Source organism: Schistocerca americana, chromosome 9 (genome assembly GCF_021461395.2).
Source record: "Schistocerca americana isolate TAMUIC-IGC-003095 chromosome 9, iqSchAmer2.1, whole genome shotgun sequence".
In the NCBI taxonomy this organism is placed as follows: Eukaryota; Metazoa; Arthropoda; class Insecta; order Orthoptera; family Acrididae; genus Schistocerca; species Schistocerca americana.
Window position 1 is genome coordinate 173,622,109 of NC_060127.1, and position 19,410 is coordinate 173,641,518.

Below are 19,410 nucleotides of genomic sequence, written 5' to 3' on the forward strand. Positions count from 1 at the left end.
AAACATATTTTTAAAGTAATGATAGCCTAACCTATGTAACATGTAGGCCTACCTTTCCAACAGTATCCTATTTGCTTCTTTTCGCGGAATATTCTTCGCCAGTAACTCCTGCCAGTTTTTCAGGAATGACCAGAGATAGCAGAACTGGTATGCTATTTTCTCTAAAACTGACATAGTGAGACCGTGGCTGTGTACAATTAACGTAAGCTGATTCTTACAAAGAAGAAGACAACCAGCCACTATTATAGTGGCTGATTGCTATCTTGTTCTTTGTAAGAACTGGTATGTCTGTCTACTTTCATCATCTGCTTGATTTTACATTTGAATTTCATTTTGAGGTTTTCAGGCGCATACCACGCTTCGTGACATACCAATAGTAAGTTAGTTAATTAGTTAGTTTCATGTTCCATGTATCATTTGCATGATATATCGTAATGATGTGGAAGAATCATTATACACTGAAGCGCCAAAGAAACTGGTACAGGCATGCATATTCAAATAGAAAGATATGTAAATAGGCATACATGACGCTGCGGTGAGCAACGCCTATATAAGACAGCAAATGTCTGGCGCAGTTGTTAGATCGGTTACTGCTGCTACAATCTCAAGTTATGAAGATTTAAGTGAGTCTGAACGTGGTGTTATAGTGGCCACAAGAGCGATGGGACACAGCATCTCCAAGGTAGCGATGAAGTGGGATTTTTCCATACGACCATTTCACGACTGTACCGTGAATATCAGGAATGCGGCAAAACATCAGATCTGCTGCGGCCGGAAAAAGATCCTGCAAGAACGGGACCAACGACGACTGAAGAGAATCGTTCAACATGACTGAAGAGCAACCCTTTCTCAAATTGCTGAATATTTCAATGCTCGTCAATCAACAAGTGTCAGCGTGTGAACCATTCAACGGAACATGATCGGTATGGGATTTCGGAGCCGAAGGCCCACTCGTGTACCCTTGATGACTGCACGACACAAGGCTTTACGCCTCGTCTGGGCCCGTCAACATCGACATTGGACTGTTGATGACTGCAAACATTTTGCTTGGTCGGACGAGTCTCGTTTCAAATTGTATCGAGCGGATGGACGTGTACGGGTATGGAGACAACCTCATGAATCCATAGACCCTGAACGTCAGCAGGGAACTGTTGAAGCTGGTGCAGGCTCTGTAATCGTGTGGGACATGTGCAGTTAGACTGATATGGACCCCTGATACTCCTAGATACGACTCTGACACGTGACATGTTCGTAAGCATCCTGTCTGATCACCTGCATCCATTCATGTCCATTGTGCATTGCGACGAACTAGAGCAATTCCAATAGGACAATGCGACACCGCACACATCCATAATTGCTACAGAGTGGCTCCAGGAACCCTCTTCAGAGTTACAACACTTCCGCTGGACACCAAACTTCCCAGACATAATCATTACTGAGCATATCTGAGATGCCTTGCAACGTGCTGTTCAGAAGAGAACCCCGCCGCCTCGTACCCTTACGGATTTATGGACAGCCCTGGAAGACTCATGGTGTCAGTTTCCTCTAGCACTACTTCAGACAGTAGTGGAGTCCATGCCACGTCGTGCTGCGGCATTTCTGTATGCTCGCGAGAGCCCTACACGATATTGGGCAAGTGTACCAGTTTCTTTGGCTCTTCAGCGTATATTCTCCTTCACTATTGACAACAGTCTGCCAACGCTGGGGTAACTTTACGATGCCGCGACTTTAGAAATCACATGGTTCGAGGCGAGATAATCGTCGCGATATGTTCAGAGCACATTCTCATCTGGCAAGGATGTTCCTTGGAGGCTGTTCGATAAGAGAGCGGAAAAGGTAAAATCCGAGGGCGCAACATCAGGTGAACAAGTGCGTATGGCATGACTTCCCAACTCACCCCTGTACAGGGTTATTATAAATGATTGAAGCGATTTCACAGCTCTACAATAACTTTATTATTTGAGATATTTTCACAATGCTTTGCACACACACACAAAAACTCAAAAAGTTTTTTAGGCATTCACAAATGTTCGATATGTACCCCTTTAGTCATTCGGCAGACATCAAGCCGATAATAAAGTTGCTCCCACACTCGGCGCAGCATGTCCCCATCAATGAGTTCGAAAGCATCGTTGATGCGAGCTCGCAGTTCTGGCACGCTTCTTGGTAGAGGAGGTTTAAACACTGAATCTTTCACATCACTATGCGTGAAACTTGCCCGCACGCGTTCAACCGTTTCTTCCCTCACTGCAGGCCGTCCCATTGATTTCCCCTTACAGAGGCATCCAGAAGCTTTAAACTGCGCATACCATCGCCGAATGGAGTTAGCAGTTGGTGGATCTTTGTGGAACTTCGTCCTGAAGTGTCGTTGCATTGTTATGACTGACGGATGTGAGTGCATTTCAAGCACGACATACGCTTTCTCGGCTCCTGTCGCCATTTTGTCTCACTGCGCTCTCGAGCGCTCTGGCGGCAGAAACATGAAGTGTGGCTTCAGCCGAACAAAACTTTATGAGTTTTTCTACGTATCTGTAGTGTGTCGTGACCATATGTCAATGAATGTAGCTACAGTGAATTTATGAAATCGCTTCAATCATTTGTAATAGCCCTGTATAGCGTTTTTGTCTGCCCAGCACAATGCGGACGGGAGTTATCGTGGAGTAGTATCACCTCACGCAGTCTTCCTGCTAATTGTTCTTGGACTGCGTCTGCAAGACATCTCAGTTGTTGACAATGAAAGTCAGCAGCGATGGTTGCACCTCGGGCAGGCAATTCGTAGGACAGCACACCGTCTCTCTTCCCCGAGGTGCATTACATTATCTTTTGGCTGCGTACAGGTCTTTGTACAGAGAGTTGCTCCTTTTTCTGGGCTCATCTATTCCTTTCTTTACCTTATGTTAGCACAAAGACACCATTTCTCGTCAACAGTAGGGATGCAGGATAGTAATGGTAGGTAGTTTTCATGAGCCAGTTGATGACTAGCAAGCAGAGGTGCACGTATAATCAATCACTGAGTTTCGTGATTTTGGCTTAGAGCCATCTGCTTTTTGAACCTTCGCCATTGCATGCAAATGCCGCACAATGGTGGGATGATCACAGTTCATCACATTTGACATTTCTCGAGTACACTGACGTGTATTAATGCTTTTAAATGATCTTCATCGAACTCCGAAGGTCTTGGGTGAACGTTGTGAGTCAATAATGTCAAGACGACCCTCCTTAAACCGAGAAAACCATTTTCTTGCCTTTCTCTATCCAATGGCATTATCCTCACACACCGTGCAAGTGTTTCCAGCTGCCTCCGCTGCTGTCACCCCTCTATTGAACTCAAACAGAATGTCGGAAGTGTTCAGATTTCTTCACTTGTCACTCCATTTTCTAGTGTACACACACCGAGCGAGGTGGCGCAGTGGTTAGCACACTGGACTCGCATTCGGGAGGACGACGGTTCAATCTCGTCTCCGGCCATCCTGATTTAGGTTTTCCGTGATTTCCCTAAATCGTTTCAGGTAAATGCCGGGATGGAACCTTTGAAAGGGCACGGCCGATTTCCTTTCGCATACTTCCCTAACCCGAGCTTGTGCTCCGTCTCTAATGACCTCGTTGTCGACAGCTCCACTATTTCCGAATGACAAAATGACCATATGTCAAGTCAAATAGCAACACTAAACTACAAATAAAAAAGACAATGGATAAATAAACCCACAGCAATCGGAATACCGACATGCAAAACAAAAGCTATACGAACTTACACTATATGATCAAAAGTATCCGGACACCTGGCTGAAAACGACTTAAAAGTTCGTGGCGCCCTCCATCGGCAATTCTGAAATTCAGTATGGTGTTGGCCCATCCTTAGCCAAGATGACAGCTTCCACTCTCGCAGGCATACGTTCAGTCAGGTCTTGGAATGATTCTTGGGGATTACAGCCTATTCTTCACGGAGTACTGCACTGAGGAGAGGTATCGATGTCGATAGGTGAGGCCTGGCACAAAGTCGGCGTTCCAAAACATCCCGAAGGTGTTCTAGAGAATTCAGGTGAGGACTCTGTGCAGACTAGTCCATTACAGAGAAGTTGTTGCCACGTAGCCACTCCTCCACAGGCCGTGCATTATGACAGGTGCTCGATCGTGTCGAAAGGTGCAATCGCCATCCACGAATTGCTCTTCAACAGTGGGAAGCAAGAAGGTGCTTAAAACATCAATGCAGGCCTGTTCTGTGATAGCGCCACGCAAAACAACAATGGTTGCAAGCTCCCTCCATGAAAAACACGACTACACCATAACACCACATCCTCCGAATTTTACTGTTCACACTACACACGCTGGTAGATCACGTTGACCGGTCATTCGTCATACACACACCCTGCCATCGGCTCGCCACATTGTGTACCGTCATTCGTCGTTCCCTACGACGTTGTCCCAGTGTTCAGTCGTCCAATGTTTACGTTCCTTACACCAAGCGAGGCGTCGTTTGACATTTACTGGCGTGATGTGTGGCGTATGAGCAGTTCATCGACCATGAAATTCAAGCTTTCTCACCTCCCGCCAAACTGTCGTAGTACTTGCAGTGTATTCAGTTGCAGTTTGGAATTTCTGTGTGTTGGTCTGGACAGATGTGTGCCTGTTACACATTACGACCCTCTTCAACTGTTGGCGGTTTTGTCAGTCAACAGACGAGGTCGGCGTGTACGCTTTTGCGCTGTAGGTGACACTTCATATTTCCACTTTATTGTTGTTCTTCTTGTTGTTGTTGTAGTCTTCAGTCCTGAGACTGGTTTGATGCAGCTCTCCATGCTACCCTATCCTGTGCAAGCTTCTTCATCTCCCAGTACCTACTGCAACCTACATCCTTCTGAATCTGCTTAGTGTATTCATCTCTTGGTCTCCCTCTGCGATTTTTACCCTCCACGCTGCCCTCCGATGCTAAATTTGTGATCCCTTGATGCCTCAGAACATGTCCTACTAACCGGTCCCTTCTTCTTGTCAAGTTGTGCCACAAACTCCTCTTCTCCCCAATTCTATTCAATACTCCATCATTAGTTACGTGATCTACCCATCTAATCTCCAGCATTCTTCTGTAGCACCACATTTCGAAAGCTTCTATTCTCTTCTTGTCTAAACTATTTATCGTCCATGTTTCACTTCCATACATGGCTACACTCCATACAAATACTTTCAGAAATTACTTCCTGACACTTAAATCAATACTCGATGTTAACAAATTTCTCTTCTCAGAAACAATTTCCTTGCCATTGGTAGTCTACATTTTATATCCTCTCTACTTCGACAATATCAGTTATTTTGCTCCCCAAATAGCAAAACTCCTTTACTACTTTAAGTGTCTCATTTCCTAATCTAATTCCCTCAGAATCACCCGACTTAATTAGACTACATTCCATTATCTTCGTTTTGCTTTTGTTGATGTTCATCTTATATCCTCCTCTCAAGACACCGTCCATTCCGCTCAACTGCTCTTCCAAGTCCTTTGCTGTCTCTGATAGAATTACAATGTCATCGGCGAACCTCAAAGTTAGTATTTCTTCTCCATGGATTTTAATACCTACTCCGAATTTTTCTTTTGTTTCCTTTACTGCTTGCTCCATATACAGATTGAATAACATCGGGAATAGGCTACAATCCTGTCTCACTCCCTTACCAACCACTGCTTCCCTTTCATGCCCCTCGACTCTTATAACTGCCATCGGGTTTCTGTACAAATTGTAAATAGCCTTTCGCTCCCTGTATTTTACCCCTGGCACCTTTAGAATCTGAAAGAGAGTATTCCAGTCAACATTGTCAAAAGCTTTCTCTAAGTCTACAAATGCTAGAAACTTAGGTTTGCCTATCCTTAAATCGTTCTTCTAAGATAAGTCGTAGGGTCAGTATTGCCTCACGTGTTCCAATATTTCTACGGAATCCAAACTTATCTTCCCCGAGGTCGGCTTCTACCAGTTTTTCCATTCGTCTGTAAAGAATTTGTGTTAGTATTTTGCAGCTGTGACTTATTAAACTGATAGCTCGGTAATTTTCACATCTGTCAACACCTGCTTTCTTTGGGATTGGAATTGGAATTGTTTTTTTATCACATCGGAATGGGATGTTTAGAAGTGTGGAAATTTCGCGTACAGACGTATGGCACAAGTGACACCCAATCACCTGACCACGTTCGAAATCCGTTAGTTCCGTAGAGCGCCCAATTCTACTCTGTCACGATGTCTAGTGACTACTGAGGTCGCTGATATGGAGTACCTGACAGCAGGCGGCAGGATACTTTTTTAATCACAAAGTGTATGAGCCAACCTAATATTTGGCAACGAACAGCACCTGAGCAGCGTCCTCTACACGTTGCAAGCATCAGTTGTGGCCAGAACGGTGTTCTGTGTAGTTGTGAGTGCATCATGTCGGAGCTAAGAGAGTTCCAACGTGGAACATGTTGGCGCACTTGTGGTGGGTGTTTACACAACCATGGGAGACGAACAAGTTTTCGGTGTTTCAAGGGGCGCTGCGTCCCCTTATCGAAGATTTACACCGCAAACAGCGAAAGCAGGAAAATGTTATCCACCAAGTCACGACGCAGTCGAAAGTGTGTGTTAGGTCGTCGTGACGGAGGTCGTTAATGAGGACTGTAACGAAAAATAAAAGGACGACAGCTCCAAAGTCACTGCAGAACTGAATGTCGCACTCGCGGACCCTGCCAAAACATCTCGAAGAGAGCTCCAGAAGTTGGGAATTGCAGCGGCCAAAGCTACAAAACCTAGACTATGGAATAATAGAATAAAGGCACTTGGTTGGACGAATCTTATTTCACACTGTTTACATCTTCTGGCCGAGTTTACATCCCAATAGTGAAACATTGCGAGGATTATGTGATTATTTGGGCGGCCATATCGTGTTACTCCATGTCGCCATGGTTAATCTCCAAGGCTGCATTATTGTCAAGGATTATGTGGCCATTTTGGAAGATCAGATCCCTCGCATGGTACTATGGGCGTTCAGTAAGTAATTCACTACTGGCCGTTAAAATTGCTATACCAAGAACAAATGCAGATGATTAGCGGGTATTCATTGGACAAATATATTATACTAGAACTGACATGTGATTACATTTTCACGCAATTTCGGTGCATAGATCCTGATAAATCAGTACCCAGAACAACCATATCTGGCCGTAATAACGGCTTTGATACGCCTGGGCATTGAGTCAAACAGAGCTTGGATGGCGTGTACAGGTGCAGCTGACCATCCAGCTTCAACACGATACCACAGTTCAAGAGTGGAGACTGGCGTATTGTGAAGACCCAGTTGTTCGGCCACGATTGACCAGACGTTTTAAATTAGTGAGAGATCTGGAGAATGTGCTGTCCAGGGCAGTAGTCGAACTTTTTCTGTATCCAGAAAGGCCCGTTCAGGACCTGCCACATGCGGTCGTGCATTATCCTGCTTAAATCTAGGGTTTCGCAGGGATAGAGTGAAGGGTCATTCATCCGAAAAATGACGTTTTGCCATTCGTCGACCCAGGTTCGTCGTTAAGTGCACCATCGCAGGCGCTCCTGTCTGTGATGCAGCGTCGAGGGTAACCGTAGCTCTGATCTCCGAGCTGATAGTCCATGCTGCTGCAAACGTCGTCGAACTGTTCGTGCAGATGGTTGTCGTCTTGCAAACGTCCCCATCTGTTGACTGAGGGATCAAGACGTGGCTGCACGATCCGTTACAGCCATGCGGATAAGATGCCTGTCATCTCGACTGCTAGTGATACGAGGCCGTTGGGATGCACCACGGCGTTCCGTATTACCCTCCTGAACCCACCGATTCCATATTCAGCTAACAGTCATTGGATCTCGACCAACGCGAGCATCAATGTCGCGATACGATAAACCGCAATCGCGATAGGCTACAATCCTACCTTTATCAAAGTCGGAGACGTTATGGTACGCATTTCTCCTCCTTACACGAGGCATCACAACAACGTTTCACCAGGCACCGCCGGTCAACTGCTGTTTGTGTATGAGAAATCGGTTGGAAACTTTCCTCATGTCAGCACGTTGTAGGTGTCGCCACCGGCGCCAACCTTGCGTGAATGCTCTGAAAAGCATCTGCTTCCTGTCGATTCAATTTCGCGTCTGTAGCACGTCATCTTCGTGGTGTAGCAGTTTTAATGGCCAGTAGTGTACAAAACTTATTTCTGAAAGCAAGTTGGGTAATCAGGACTCCAACAGACCTAATTATTCCCCATTCTTCTGGCTACAGAACCCTGATTTTCGACATGATATCAGTTCAATGCGGCGATCTTATGCCACCTTACTGAGAGGGCTTGTATGCCCGCATGGTACCACTCTACTAGTCGACGCTGGAACCTCATAATGCTCAAGAAATTCCGCACAGGTTGTCGCTCGTCGCTCTTTATGATCTTCTGTTAGTCTGCGATGGTCCCAGTGGGCACTCACCTTTGTGTACCCCAACTGCTGGACGATGGTGGTTGTGGTGCTATGACGATGATGATGTTTGGGGTTTTGGGGCGCTCAACTACTCGGTTATCAGCGCACATACAAATTCCCAACCTTTACTCAGTCCAATCTCGCCACTTTCATGGATGGTGATGAAATGATGAGGACGACACAAATACATCTACATCTACATACATACTCCGCAATCCACCATACGGTGCGTGGCGGAGGGTACCTCGTACCACAACTAGCATCTTCACTCCCTGTTCCACTCCCAAACAGAACGAGGGAAAAATGACTGCCTATATGCCTCTGTACGAGCCCTAATCTCTCTTATCTTATCTTTGTGTTCTTTCCGCGAAATGTAAGTTGGCGGCAGTAAAATTGTACTGCAGGCAGCCTCAAATGCTGGTTCTCTAAATTTCCTCAGTAGCGATTCACGAAAAGAACGGCTCCTTTCCTCCAGAGACTCCCACCCGAGTTCCTGAAGCATTTCCGTAACACTCGCATGATGATCAAACATACCAGTAACAAATCTAGCAGCCCGCCTCTGAATTGCTTCTATGTCCTCCCACAATCCGACCTGATAGGGATCCCAAACGTTCGAGCAGTACTCAAGAATAGGTCGTATTAGTGTTTTATAAGTGGTCTGCTTTACAGATGGACCACATCTTCCCAAAATTCTACCAATGAACCGAAGATGACTATCCGCCTTCCCCAGAACTGTCATTACATGCTTGTCCCACTTCATATCGCTCTGTGGTGTTACGCCCAAATATTTAATCGACGTGACTGTGTCAAGCGCTACACTACTAATGGAGTATTCAAACATTACGGGATTCTTTTTCCTATTCATCTGCATTAATTTACATTTATCTGTATTTAGAGTTAGCTGCCATTCTTTACACCAATCACAAAACCTGTCCAAGTTATCTTGTATCATCTTACAGTCACTCGACGACGACACCTTCCCGTACACCACAGCATCATCAGCAAACAGCCGCACATTGCTATCCACCCTATCCAAAAGATCATTTATGTAAATAGAAAACAACAGCGGACCTACCACACTTCCCTGGTGCACTCCAGATTATACCCTCACCTCCGATGAACACTCACCATCGAGGACAACGTACTGGGTTCAATTACTTAAGAAGTCTTCAAGCCACTCACGTATTTGGGAACCAATCCCATATGCTCGTACCTTAGTTAGGAGTCTGCAGTGGGGCACCGAGTCAAACGCTTTCCGGAAGTCAAGGAATATGGCATCCATCTTTTTGTTTTTTTTTCTTTTTTTTCGAGACTCGAACTCGGGACCTTTGCTTTTCGCGGGCAAGTGCGCTACCAACTTTTTTAGGGGTCAATTAGTCCGAGGCCTGGCCACGGTGCCGCCCTCATACCCGTCATCACTCACATTGATTGTAAAGGAACATTGATTTTTTTAAATTTTTTTATTTATTTATTTTATTTATTTATTTATTTATTTATTATTCCTTTTTTTTGTTTTGAAAAAGCATCAATATGGGATTGGAGCCAGCTCATTCGGTTGATACATAAACGGGTGAAGGTTTTAGAGCTCGAACTGCTATCCAATACCTGTTCTATTGAATGCAATATGAAGCATATTACCGTACTTGCGACGGTGATCCGCGTACTTTCTAATTTTAGTATATTCCGTTTCCATGTGTAACTGAAACTCGCTGTAATCTTCGCCCGTCAGCCGATTGAAGACATGACTTGTATATTGGCCCAACAGCCACATGACGGCATTATTTTTAGTTGGCGGAAAATATTTAACGTCTGGTCTGTGCAGTAAGTTCGTGTCGATGTTATTTTCCGAAGTCCTAGTTATAAGGGCGACTTTTTGACGAACCCATTGCCAATTGCGCATGCGGTGACTGCAAGTATATCTGTGGGGAACAGTATCCACTTGGTGACAATCTGGACAATGGGCTGTGTCGCTTAGCCCAATCGCATGCAGGCGCTCATTTGTGCTAATAATGTTGTTAACCGTTTTGTACCATGTCGACCTGACCAAGGACGGAAGTACACTGCTGCTGATGTTCGCCCACAGGACATTCCAATTGACTCCAGTGTGCTTTTGTTCGATTTTGTTCTTGCCCTCATATTGTTTCCTGTGCTCCAGAATGTCCTTGGCAGTTAAGGGTCGATGTTGGGGAAGGACCTCGCTCAAGTAGCTCTTTTCCAGATAATATGTGCGGATGTGGGAGAGCTGGTAGTCGATCGTCTGCACATTGATCGGCGGTTCTACGCTTTTCGGCGCGACTGCCTCAAACAACTTTGCCGTAAGGGTGTCAGAGTAGTTTTGGATTAAGGATGTCATCCGTTTAATGTACAAAGCCATTGCTTTGGCGTTCAGATCGGTCAGACCCATACCGCCATGCAGAGGGTCGAGGGTCACAGTCTTCACGTCAACTCGAAATATTTCCCCCCGCCACAGAAAATTGGTCAACTTGCTCATTATCTGTTTGGCTATGACAGTAGGGATTGGAAAGACCTGTGCCACATAATATGCTCGCGACAGGATACATGTATTTATAAATTTAACCCTCTGAATTTGGTCCATACTGCGATAAACGTTATCTATTAAAGCACCCTTGACTTTGAACGAGACATCCCGCCAATTTGCCATTATCATTCTTTGTGGAGGGACCGTCAGTATCGTCCCAAGAGATTTGTGTGCCGTAACATGGGTAGCCCATTCTAGGCCGACATCGTCAAGTCCCCTTATACGTAGAAATTTGCTTTTAGTTTCATTCATTTTTGCGCCAGAAGCGGAACAATAGCTTCTGAGGTCTGCCTCCAGTTGAATCACGTCATCCCTGTTCCTCACGACGATGCCGACATCATCAGCATATGCCCCAACTGCAGTTTTCTTCCCGGCGATCGTTATGCCCGTCATGTGCTCTTGTACTAGCCGCAGCAATGGTTCTAGTGAGATGACAAAGAGCAACATGGAAAGGGGGCTTCCTTGGGGGACACCCCTTGCGATGGTAATTGGTCTTGTGAGCTGGCAGTTGACGGAGATCGTGGCGGCCAGACCAGTGATCATATTGCGCACGACAGCGATGGAGTCATGCCCGAAGCCCATCCTCCGCATCGTTTCGAAGAGGTATTTATGGCTGACACTATCAAATGCTTTATAAAAGTCGACAAAAAGGAGGCCGCAATTAATGGTGCTGGCAGACAACAGAGCGACGATATCTCTATATTGTGCTGAAGTCTGAAATATTGATCGCCTATAAGCACAAGTTTGCTGTTGCCCAATTATGTTTGCGGTCAACGGCATCATTCGATTGTTGAAAGCTCTCGCGATAATCTTATAATCTGAATTAAGAAGAGAAATCGGCCGGAAGTTGTTAATCTTTTTACATCCCTTATTTTTAGGAATCAACACGATTTTACATTCTTTAAGTTCTAATGGTACAAACTTTCCCCGCAGTACGTCGTTAACGGCTTGTGTCAACTTATCACCTATGATACTCCAATATCGTTGATAAAATTCAACCGGAAGGCCATCAGGGCCCGGCGATTTACTTTTAGGGGAGCCACGAATTATTTCAAGAACTTCATCCGGACTAAAAGCTGAAAATAAGCTAGCGTTGTCGTCGGCAGTAATTGTGGAGGTTGTAAACGCAAATAACTCATCCAAAACGTCCTCTTGCGTTGCTTCTGCCTCATACAGGGCACTGTAATACCTGTGGATTTCTCTGATTATCTCGTTTTGCACAGTGAGGACAGTACCGTTTTCTAATTTAAGTTCGTCCATGAATATCCGTCGTCGGTTCTTGCGATGTTTAATCAGATGATATAACGCAGCCGTTTCGTCCTCGCTAACAGATCTGGCTTTTGACTTAAGTTTAAGACCCTCCAGTTGTTTTCTCTTTAAGCTTAATAATGTCGCTTTAATTTTCTTGATGTCGGACAAGCGCCTGTCTGAGCCATCTGCCTGATCATACAAATCCCTTAAGACCATGTAGTAAAATTCCATTGTACGGTGAACTGCCCGAGATCTCTCTATACTATGAGATATAATTACTTTCCGTAATTTGGGCTTCGCCTTGCGGGTCCACCACTCCAAAACACTCGGAAAGTTGTGTACAGAGCGCAAGCAAAATTCCCATCTGATACCCTTCATCCATGGTTCGCAAGATATCATGTGAAAAAAGGGCCCAGTCATGTTGCGACAGGTGAAAAATCCCTAACCCCGCCGGGAATCGAACCCGGGATCCCATGTTCAGAAAGCGAGAACGCGACCACGAGACCACGTCGTGCTATGTATAGGGCGCCAGCAATAGTGGACGAGTGTGTCAGCACTACGACAGCGACGTCCACTTGAGCAGCGAGGTGATTGGTTGTGATCCGTTCGTCACCTCGAATGAGTGTGTCCTCACGTTCCAACACTGCAGAAGTGACAGCTGTGTGCTGCCGGCTGGCACGTGGGAGATCAGACAGGTTTGCACGACATCGTTGCGATGATGACAGACACCTCGCCCAACGAGTCGCCGTGCTTTTGTCCACTGCCAGGTCTCCGTAGACGTTCTGCAAGTGCCTATGAACATTGACGATGCTCTGGTTTTCCACAAAAAGAAAATAACAGCTCTCTGCTTGGAATCCACCTCCGTTACAATACCATTTTGTAGGTTACATACAGCGTCGCCATCGGAACTTCATAATACTACAGGGGCTGCAGCAGAAATATTTCACGACGGCGCACAACGGATTTCGCATTTTTTTTAGCAGAAATTGGCCGAGAAAAAAGTGTTTCATTAGTTATTGAACGTCCCTCGTACAGTGTTTGTTCTCCGGTGGTGATGCTGTGTTCGGAGACGAAAGCTCTCATCGTCCAGAACTGGTTTTCTAACCACGAGGGTCAATCGCCACATCTTCTCTGGCCGCCACACACAGCAGATCCGAGAGGTATTCAGTCTTTGGGGCCTATTTTGGAGAGAAGGGTGCGCGATCGCCACCCACCTCTACATCTACATCTACATTTATACTCCGCAAACCACCCAACGGTGTGTGGCGGAGGGCACTTAACGTGCCACTGCCATTACCTCCCTTTCCTGTTCCAGTAGCGTATGGTTCGCGGGAAGAACGACTGCCTGAAAGCCTCCGAGCGCGCTCGAATCTCTCTAATTTTACATTCGTGATCTCCTCGGGAGGTATAAGTACGGGGAAGCAATATATTCGATACCTCATCCAGAATCGCACCCTCTCGAAACCTGGACAGCAAGCTACACCGCGATGCAGAGCGCCTCTCTTGCAGAGTCTGCCACTTGAGTTTGCTAAACATCTCCATAACGCTATCATGGTTACCAAATAACCCTGTGACGAAATGCGCCGCTCTTCTTTGGATCTTCTCTATCTGCTCCGTCAACCCGATCTGGTACGGATCCCACACTGATGAGCAATACTCATGTGTAGGTCGAATGAGTGTTTTGTAAGCCACCTCCTTTGCTGATGGACTACATTTTCTAAGGACTCTCCCAAATAACCTCAACCTGGTACCCGCCTTACCAGCAATTAGTTTTATATGATCATTCCACTTCAAATCGTTCCGCACGCATACTCCCAGATATTTTACAGAAGTAACTGCTACCAGTGTTTGTTTCGCTATCATATAATCGTACAATAAAGGATCCTTCTTTCTATGTATTCGCAATACATTACATTTGTCTATGTTAAGGGTCAGTTGCCACTCCCTGTACCAAGTGCCTATCCCCTGCAGATCTTCCTGCATTTCGCTACAATTTTCTTATGCTGCAACTTCTCTGTATACTACAGCATCATCCGCGAAAAGCCACATGGAACTTCCGACACTATCTACTAGTTCATTTATATATATTGTGAAAAGCAATGGTCCCATAACACTCCCCTGTGGCACGCCAGAGGTTACTTTAACGTCTGTAGACGTCTCTCCATTGAGAACAACATGCTGTGTTCTGTTTGCTAAAAACTCTTCAATCCAGCCACACAGCTGGTCTGATATTCCGTACCTGAAATTGCTACTATTTTGCGGCAAGAATGGAATAAAATTCGTTTGAAAACCATACCGGACCTGTATTTATTCTTTCAGAAATGACTGGAACCTGTTTCGAATGCCGACGGCTTTTCTTACATCGTGTAAGACGTGGTGGTACGCTGTGTTTTTGGTGTTTCTATGAGGTGTGATTGGAAAGTTTTAAGAATGGGCTTGTAATAGTACAAACGGTGGTACTTACATGTTACTGTAATGCGTCTCCTTCAAAATAGTTCCCTTCTCACTGAACACACCGACTCCAACGGTGTTTCCACTTTTGGAAACATTCCTGGAAATTTTTTTCCTGGAGTGTGTTAAGTGGGGTAGGACATCAAACTGGCCGACTTGGAGCAGGAGAGTCACCACAGGACATTTTAATTTCCACTGTCTATACCTTTACAAATAAATTCATAAAACTTTGTCAGCATGACCAGGAAGGGCTCATGATTCACGCTCATAGCAGTGGAAGTTCAAAAATATAACAATTTTTTTTTTACATGTGAAATGTCATCATTATTTCACTTACTATTGGCTGCATTCGTTGCTATAGGTACACTTTTCTTCAGAAGTAAGGGAGATTCTTCGATGGATTTTGCACAGCATACAAACCATACTTACAGGTATATGAAACTCTAGAATTTTCCAATTTATTAAAAACTGTGCTAAAAATTGAGATAATTAACCATTAAATTTGTGTTTTTTCTAAACATGAAGTTTAAAATGTAACAGCTCATTCATTTTTTCATTAATTAAATAAATTCTAGAGTTGCATACACCTGTAAGTATTGTTTGTATGCTGTGCAAAATTCATCGAAGAATCTGTCTTACTTGTGAATTAAAGTGTACCTATAGCAACAAATGCAGCCAATAGTAAGTGAAAAAATGATGTAATTTCACACGCAAAAAGTTTATTTTATTATACTTTTGAACTTACATTGTTATGAGTTTGAATCCTGAATCCTTCCTGATCATGTTGACAAAGTTTTATGAATTCATATGTAAAAGTATAGACGGTGGAAATTAAAATATCGTGTGGTGCCTCTCCTGCTCCAAGTCGGTCCGTTTGACGTCCTACCCCTCTTAAGGACGCTCTCCGTATTTTCCTGGATATCTTCCATCGAGTCAATTCGCTTCCCATTCATTGAAAATTTCAGTTTAGAAAACAGGTAGAAGTCATTAGGGGCAAAATCAGGGGAATGCGGCGGTTGTCGAAGCACAGCAATTTTGAATTTGCTCAAAAATTCAACGATGGAGAAGGCACGAGCGTTGTCATGGTGTAGCACCCAATTCCTGTCTCTCCACAATGCTGACCTTTTCTTCCGCACCTTTTCGCACAGACGCTCAAGGACTCATTTGTAATATTCCTGGTTAATTGTCTGTCCTCGAGGGGTAAATTCATGATGCACAACACCGGTAGAAAAAAAAAAAAAATCACCAACACTGTCTTCACCTTCGACCGACTTTGCCGTGCTTTGCTCGGTCGTGGTGAACCTCGAGTCTTCCACTGCGGAGTCTGAACTTTTGTTTGGAGAGAGCAGCGCAACTCGCGGAAACAGCATCTTCACTGCCGGAACCAGAAAAAGAAAATTGCTGGCCACTAGACGTCGCGGGTCAGCGGCCAAAGAGCAGCAGAAGATGCTGTGACCGGGTTGTTGCGTCGAACCTCCAACATTCAAATAAATAAAAAATTTTAATTTTCCATCGTAATGACGTCACAGAAGTTTTTAGTTCATGTTGTATTTTGTTTAGTTCTGTTTTGTCGAGTCTGATGTTCACATCTGTAAGTAGCATATACGAAGACAATAAAACAGTGTATGCTCTAAAGCTTAAATACGTACTCGAGAATTATTTATGAAGAGTTATATTGAGGAAGAATTATTACTGAATTTTTCCAAGATATTAATTTTCAGAAGAGTTGGATTTCGATTTTTGAATCTTAAAGGTTTTACAGTCTGACTTTAATATGAGAAAAATAAGATGACTTGCAAGAATATAATTTCCAAGAAGAAACAAACGACATCTAAATTTCAAAAGTTTGCGCAAACCAGTTGGACTGAGTGACGTAATTTTGCACAAACGACTCAACTGAGGGTGTTTTAATTACAGTTTCGTTCAAGAATCTTTTATAGTGAACTTTAAAAGAATTTAAATAATTTTTTTGAAGTGTTTTGTAAGCGACATAGGTGACAAACTCAGCGCATGGTCATATTTCAAACAGAAATCATTGAGTCATACGCGTCGTAACACTACAGTAGTTGAAAATGAAGTATGTACGTCTTTGGTGGGATGAAAACGTCTTTGAGTGCTTATGATTTTTTTTAGGCTAGCTGCCCTTTTTATAAATGACTTCGTTGCACATAGTCTTAGCAATATCCAGCAATATTTCTGTCTCTTCGTTCCAGACCATCAAGTCTCCATTGTGAAGCCTCTGGTGTTCGGCGTGGTGGGGAAATTTCCCATTCCATTTCCACTGGCTCACAAGAACGCCTGCGGCAGTTCTGGGCTCGAGTGTCCACTTGCAGCGGGGCATCGCTACAACTACACTGACGCTGTTTCCGTTAAAAGGATGTACCCAAGGGTAAACAACAAGGGCATAATTTCAACAGTCGGATGTCCTTAAAGTTTTATTCTGTATACAGAACCAACTATCAGAAGGGAAAATTAGCGCTTTTCACAGATGATACAAGCGTCATTGTCGATCTGGTCAAAGAATCATCCACAGAGAAAATAAATTATGCTTTTGATAGAGTTATGAAATGGTTTTTGCACAAACAGACCACCTTTAAATACAGATAATCCAATTTTGAGCTGTCAAAAATACCGCACTTACTATGAAGATGAAGATGAAATGGGAGATAAGACACTGCGTGAAGAGTTTGACAGAGCACTGAAAGACCTAAGTCGAAACAAGGCCGATGGAGTAGACAACATTCCATTAGAACTACTGACAGCCTTGGGAGAACCAGTCCTGACAAAACTCTACCATCTGGTGAGCAAGATGTATGAGACAGGCGAAATACCCTCAGACTTCAAGAAGAATCTAATAATTCCAATCCCAAAGAAAGCAGGTGTTGACAGATGTGAAAATTACCGAACTATCAGTTTAAGAAGTCAGAGCTGCAAAATACTAACGCGAATTTTTTACAGACGAATGGAAAAGCTGGTAGAAGTCGACCTCGTGGAGGATCAGTTTGGATTCCGTAGATATGTTGAAACATGAGAGGCAATACTGACCCTACGACTTATCTTAGAAGAAAGATTAAGGATAGGCAAACCTACATTTCTAGCATTTGTAGACTTAGAGAAAGCTTTTGACAATGTTGACTGGAATACTCTCTTTCAAATTCTGAAGTTGGCAGGGGTAAAACACAGGGAGCGAAAGGCTATTTACAATTTGTACAGAAAGGAGTTGGCAGTTATTAGAGTCGAGGTACATGAAAGGGAAGCAGTGGTTGGGAAGGGAGTGAGACAGGGTTGTAGCCTCTCCCCGATGTTATTCAATCTGTATATTGAGCAAGCAGTAAAGGAAACAAAAGACCAATTCGGAGTAGGTATTAAAATCCATGGAGAAGAAATAAAAACTTTGAGGTTTGCCGATGACATTGTAATTCTGTCAGAGACAGCAAAGGACCCGGAAGAGCAGCTGAACGGAATGGACAGTCTCTTGAAAAGAGGGTATAAGATGAACATCAACAAAAGCAAAACGAGGATAATGGAAAAAATGGCTCTGAGCACTATGGGACTCAACTGCTGTGGTCATCAGTCCCCTAGAACTTAGAACTACTTAAACCTAACTAACCTAAGGACATCACACACATCCATGCCCGAGGCAGGATTCGAACCTGCGACCGTAGCAGTCGCACGGTTCCGGACTGCGCGCCTAGAACCGCGAGACCACCGCGGCCGGCGAGGATAATGGAATGTAGTCTAATTAAGTCGGGTGATGCTGAGGGAATTAGATTCGGAAATGAGACGCTTAAAGTAGTAAAGGAGTTTTGCTATTTGGGGAGCAAAATAACTAATGATGGTCGAAGTAGAGAGGATATAAAATCTAGACTGCCAATGGCAAGGAAAGCGTTTCTGAAGAAGAGAAATTTGTTAACATCGAGTATTGATTTAGGTGTCAGGAAGTCGTTTCTGAAAGTATTTGTATGGAGTGTAGCCGTGAAACATGGACGATAAATAGTTTAGACAAGAAGAGAATAGAAGCTTTCGAAATGTGGTGCTATAGAAGAATGCTGAAGATTAGAGGGGTAGATCACACAACTAATGAGGAGGTATTGAATAGAATTGGGGAGAAGAGGAGTTTGTGGCACAACTTGACTAGAAGAAGGGATCGGTTGGTAGGACATGTTCTGAGGCATCAAGGGATCACCAATTTAGTACTATAGGGCAGCGTGGAGAGTAAAAATCGTAGAGGGAGACCAAGAGATGAATACACTAAGCAGATTCAAAAGGATGTAGGTTGCAGTAGGTACTGGGAGATAAAGAAGCTTGCACAGGATAGAGTAGCATGGAGAGCTGCATCAAACCAGTCTCAGGACTGAAGACCACAACAACAACAACTATGAATTTGGTTTACCGGATAAAAATAATAAACGGGGAAAAGTTTGAAGTTCTTGAGTCGGCTTATGGATCAAAATTTACTTTGGAAAAATGATACAGTGAGGTGACAAAAGTCTTGGGGTACCTCCTAATATCGTGTCGGATGTCCTGGCGTAGTGAAGAAACTTGATTTGCAAGGTCCCAACAAGTCGATGACAGTCCCCTGCAGAAATATTGAGCCATGCTGCCTCTACAGCCTTTCATAGTCGCGAAAGTGTTGCCGGTGCGGAATTTTGTGCACGAACTGACCTCTCGATTGTGTTCCATGAACGTTCGATCACCCATGGTGCAGAATAGTGTCTTTCATTAGTAATC

General features: G+C 44.2%; 1 protein-coding gene across 1 annotated transcript in view; it reads left to right on the forward strand.

Moving 5' to 3' along the window:
• Positions 1–19,410, forward strand: part of LOC124551325 (NPC intracellular cholesterol transporter 2 homolog a-like) — a 96,899-nt gene that overhangs the window by 43,501 nt on the left and 33,988 nt on the right. The window contains exon 3 of the mRNA XM_047126336.1: positions 16,893–17,068. Coding sequence (XP_046982292.1) covers positions 16,893–17,068 — 176 coding nt within the window. The remainder of the gene's footprint in view (positions 1–16,892; positions 17,069–19,410) is intronic.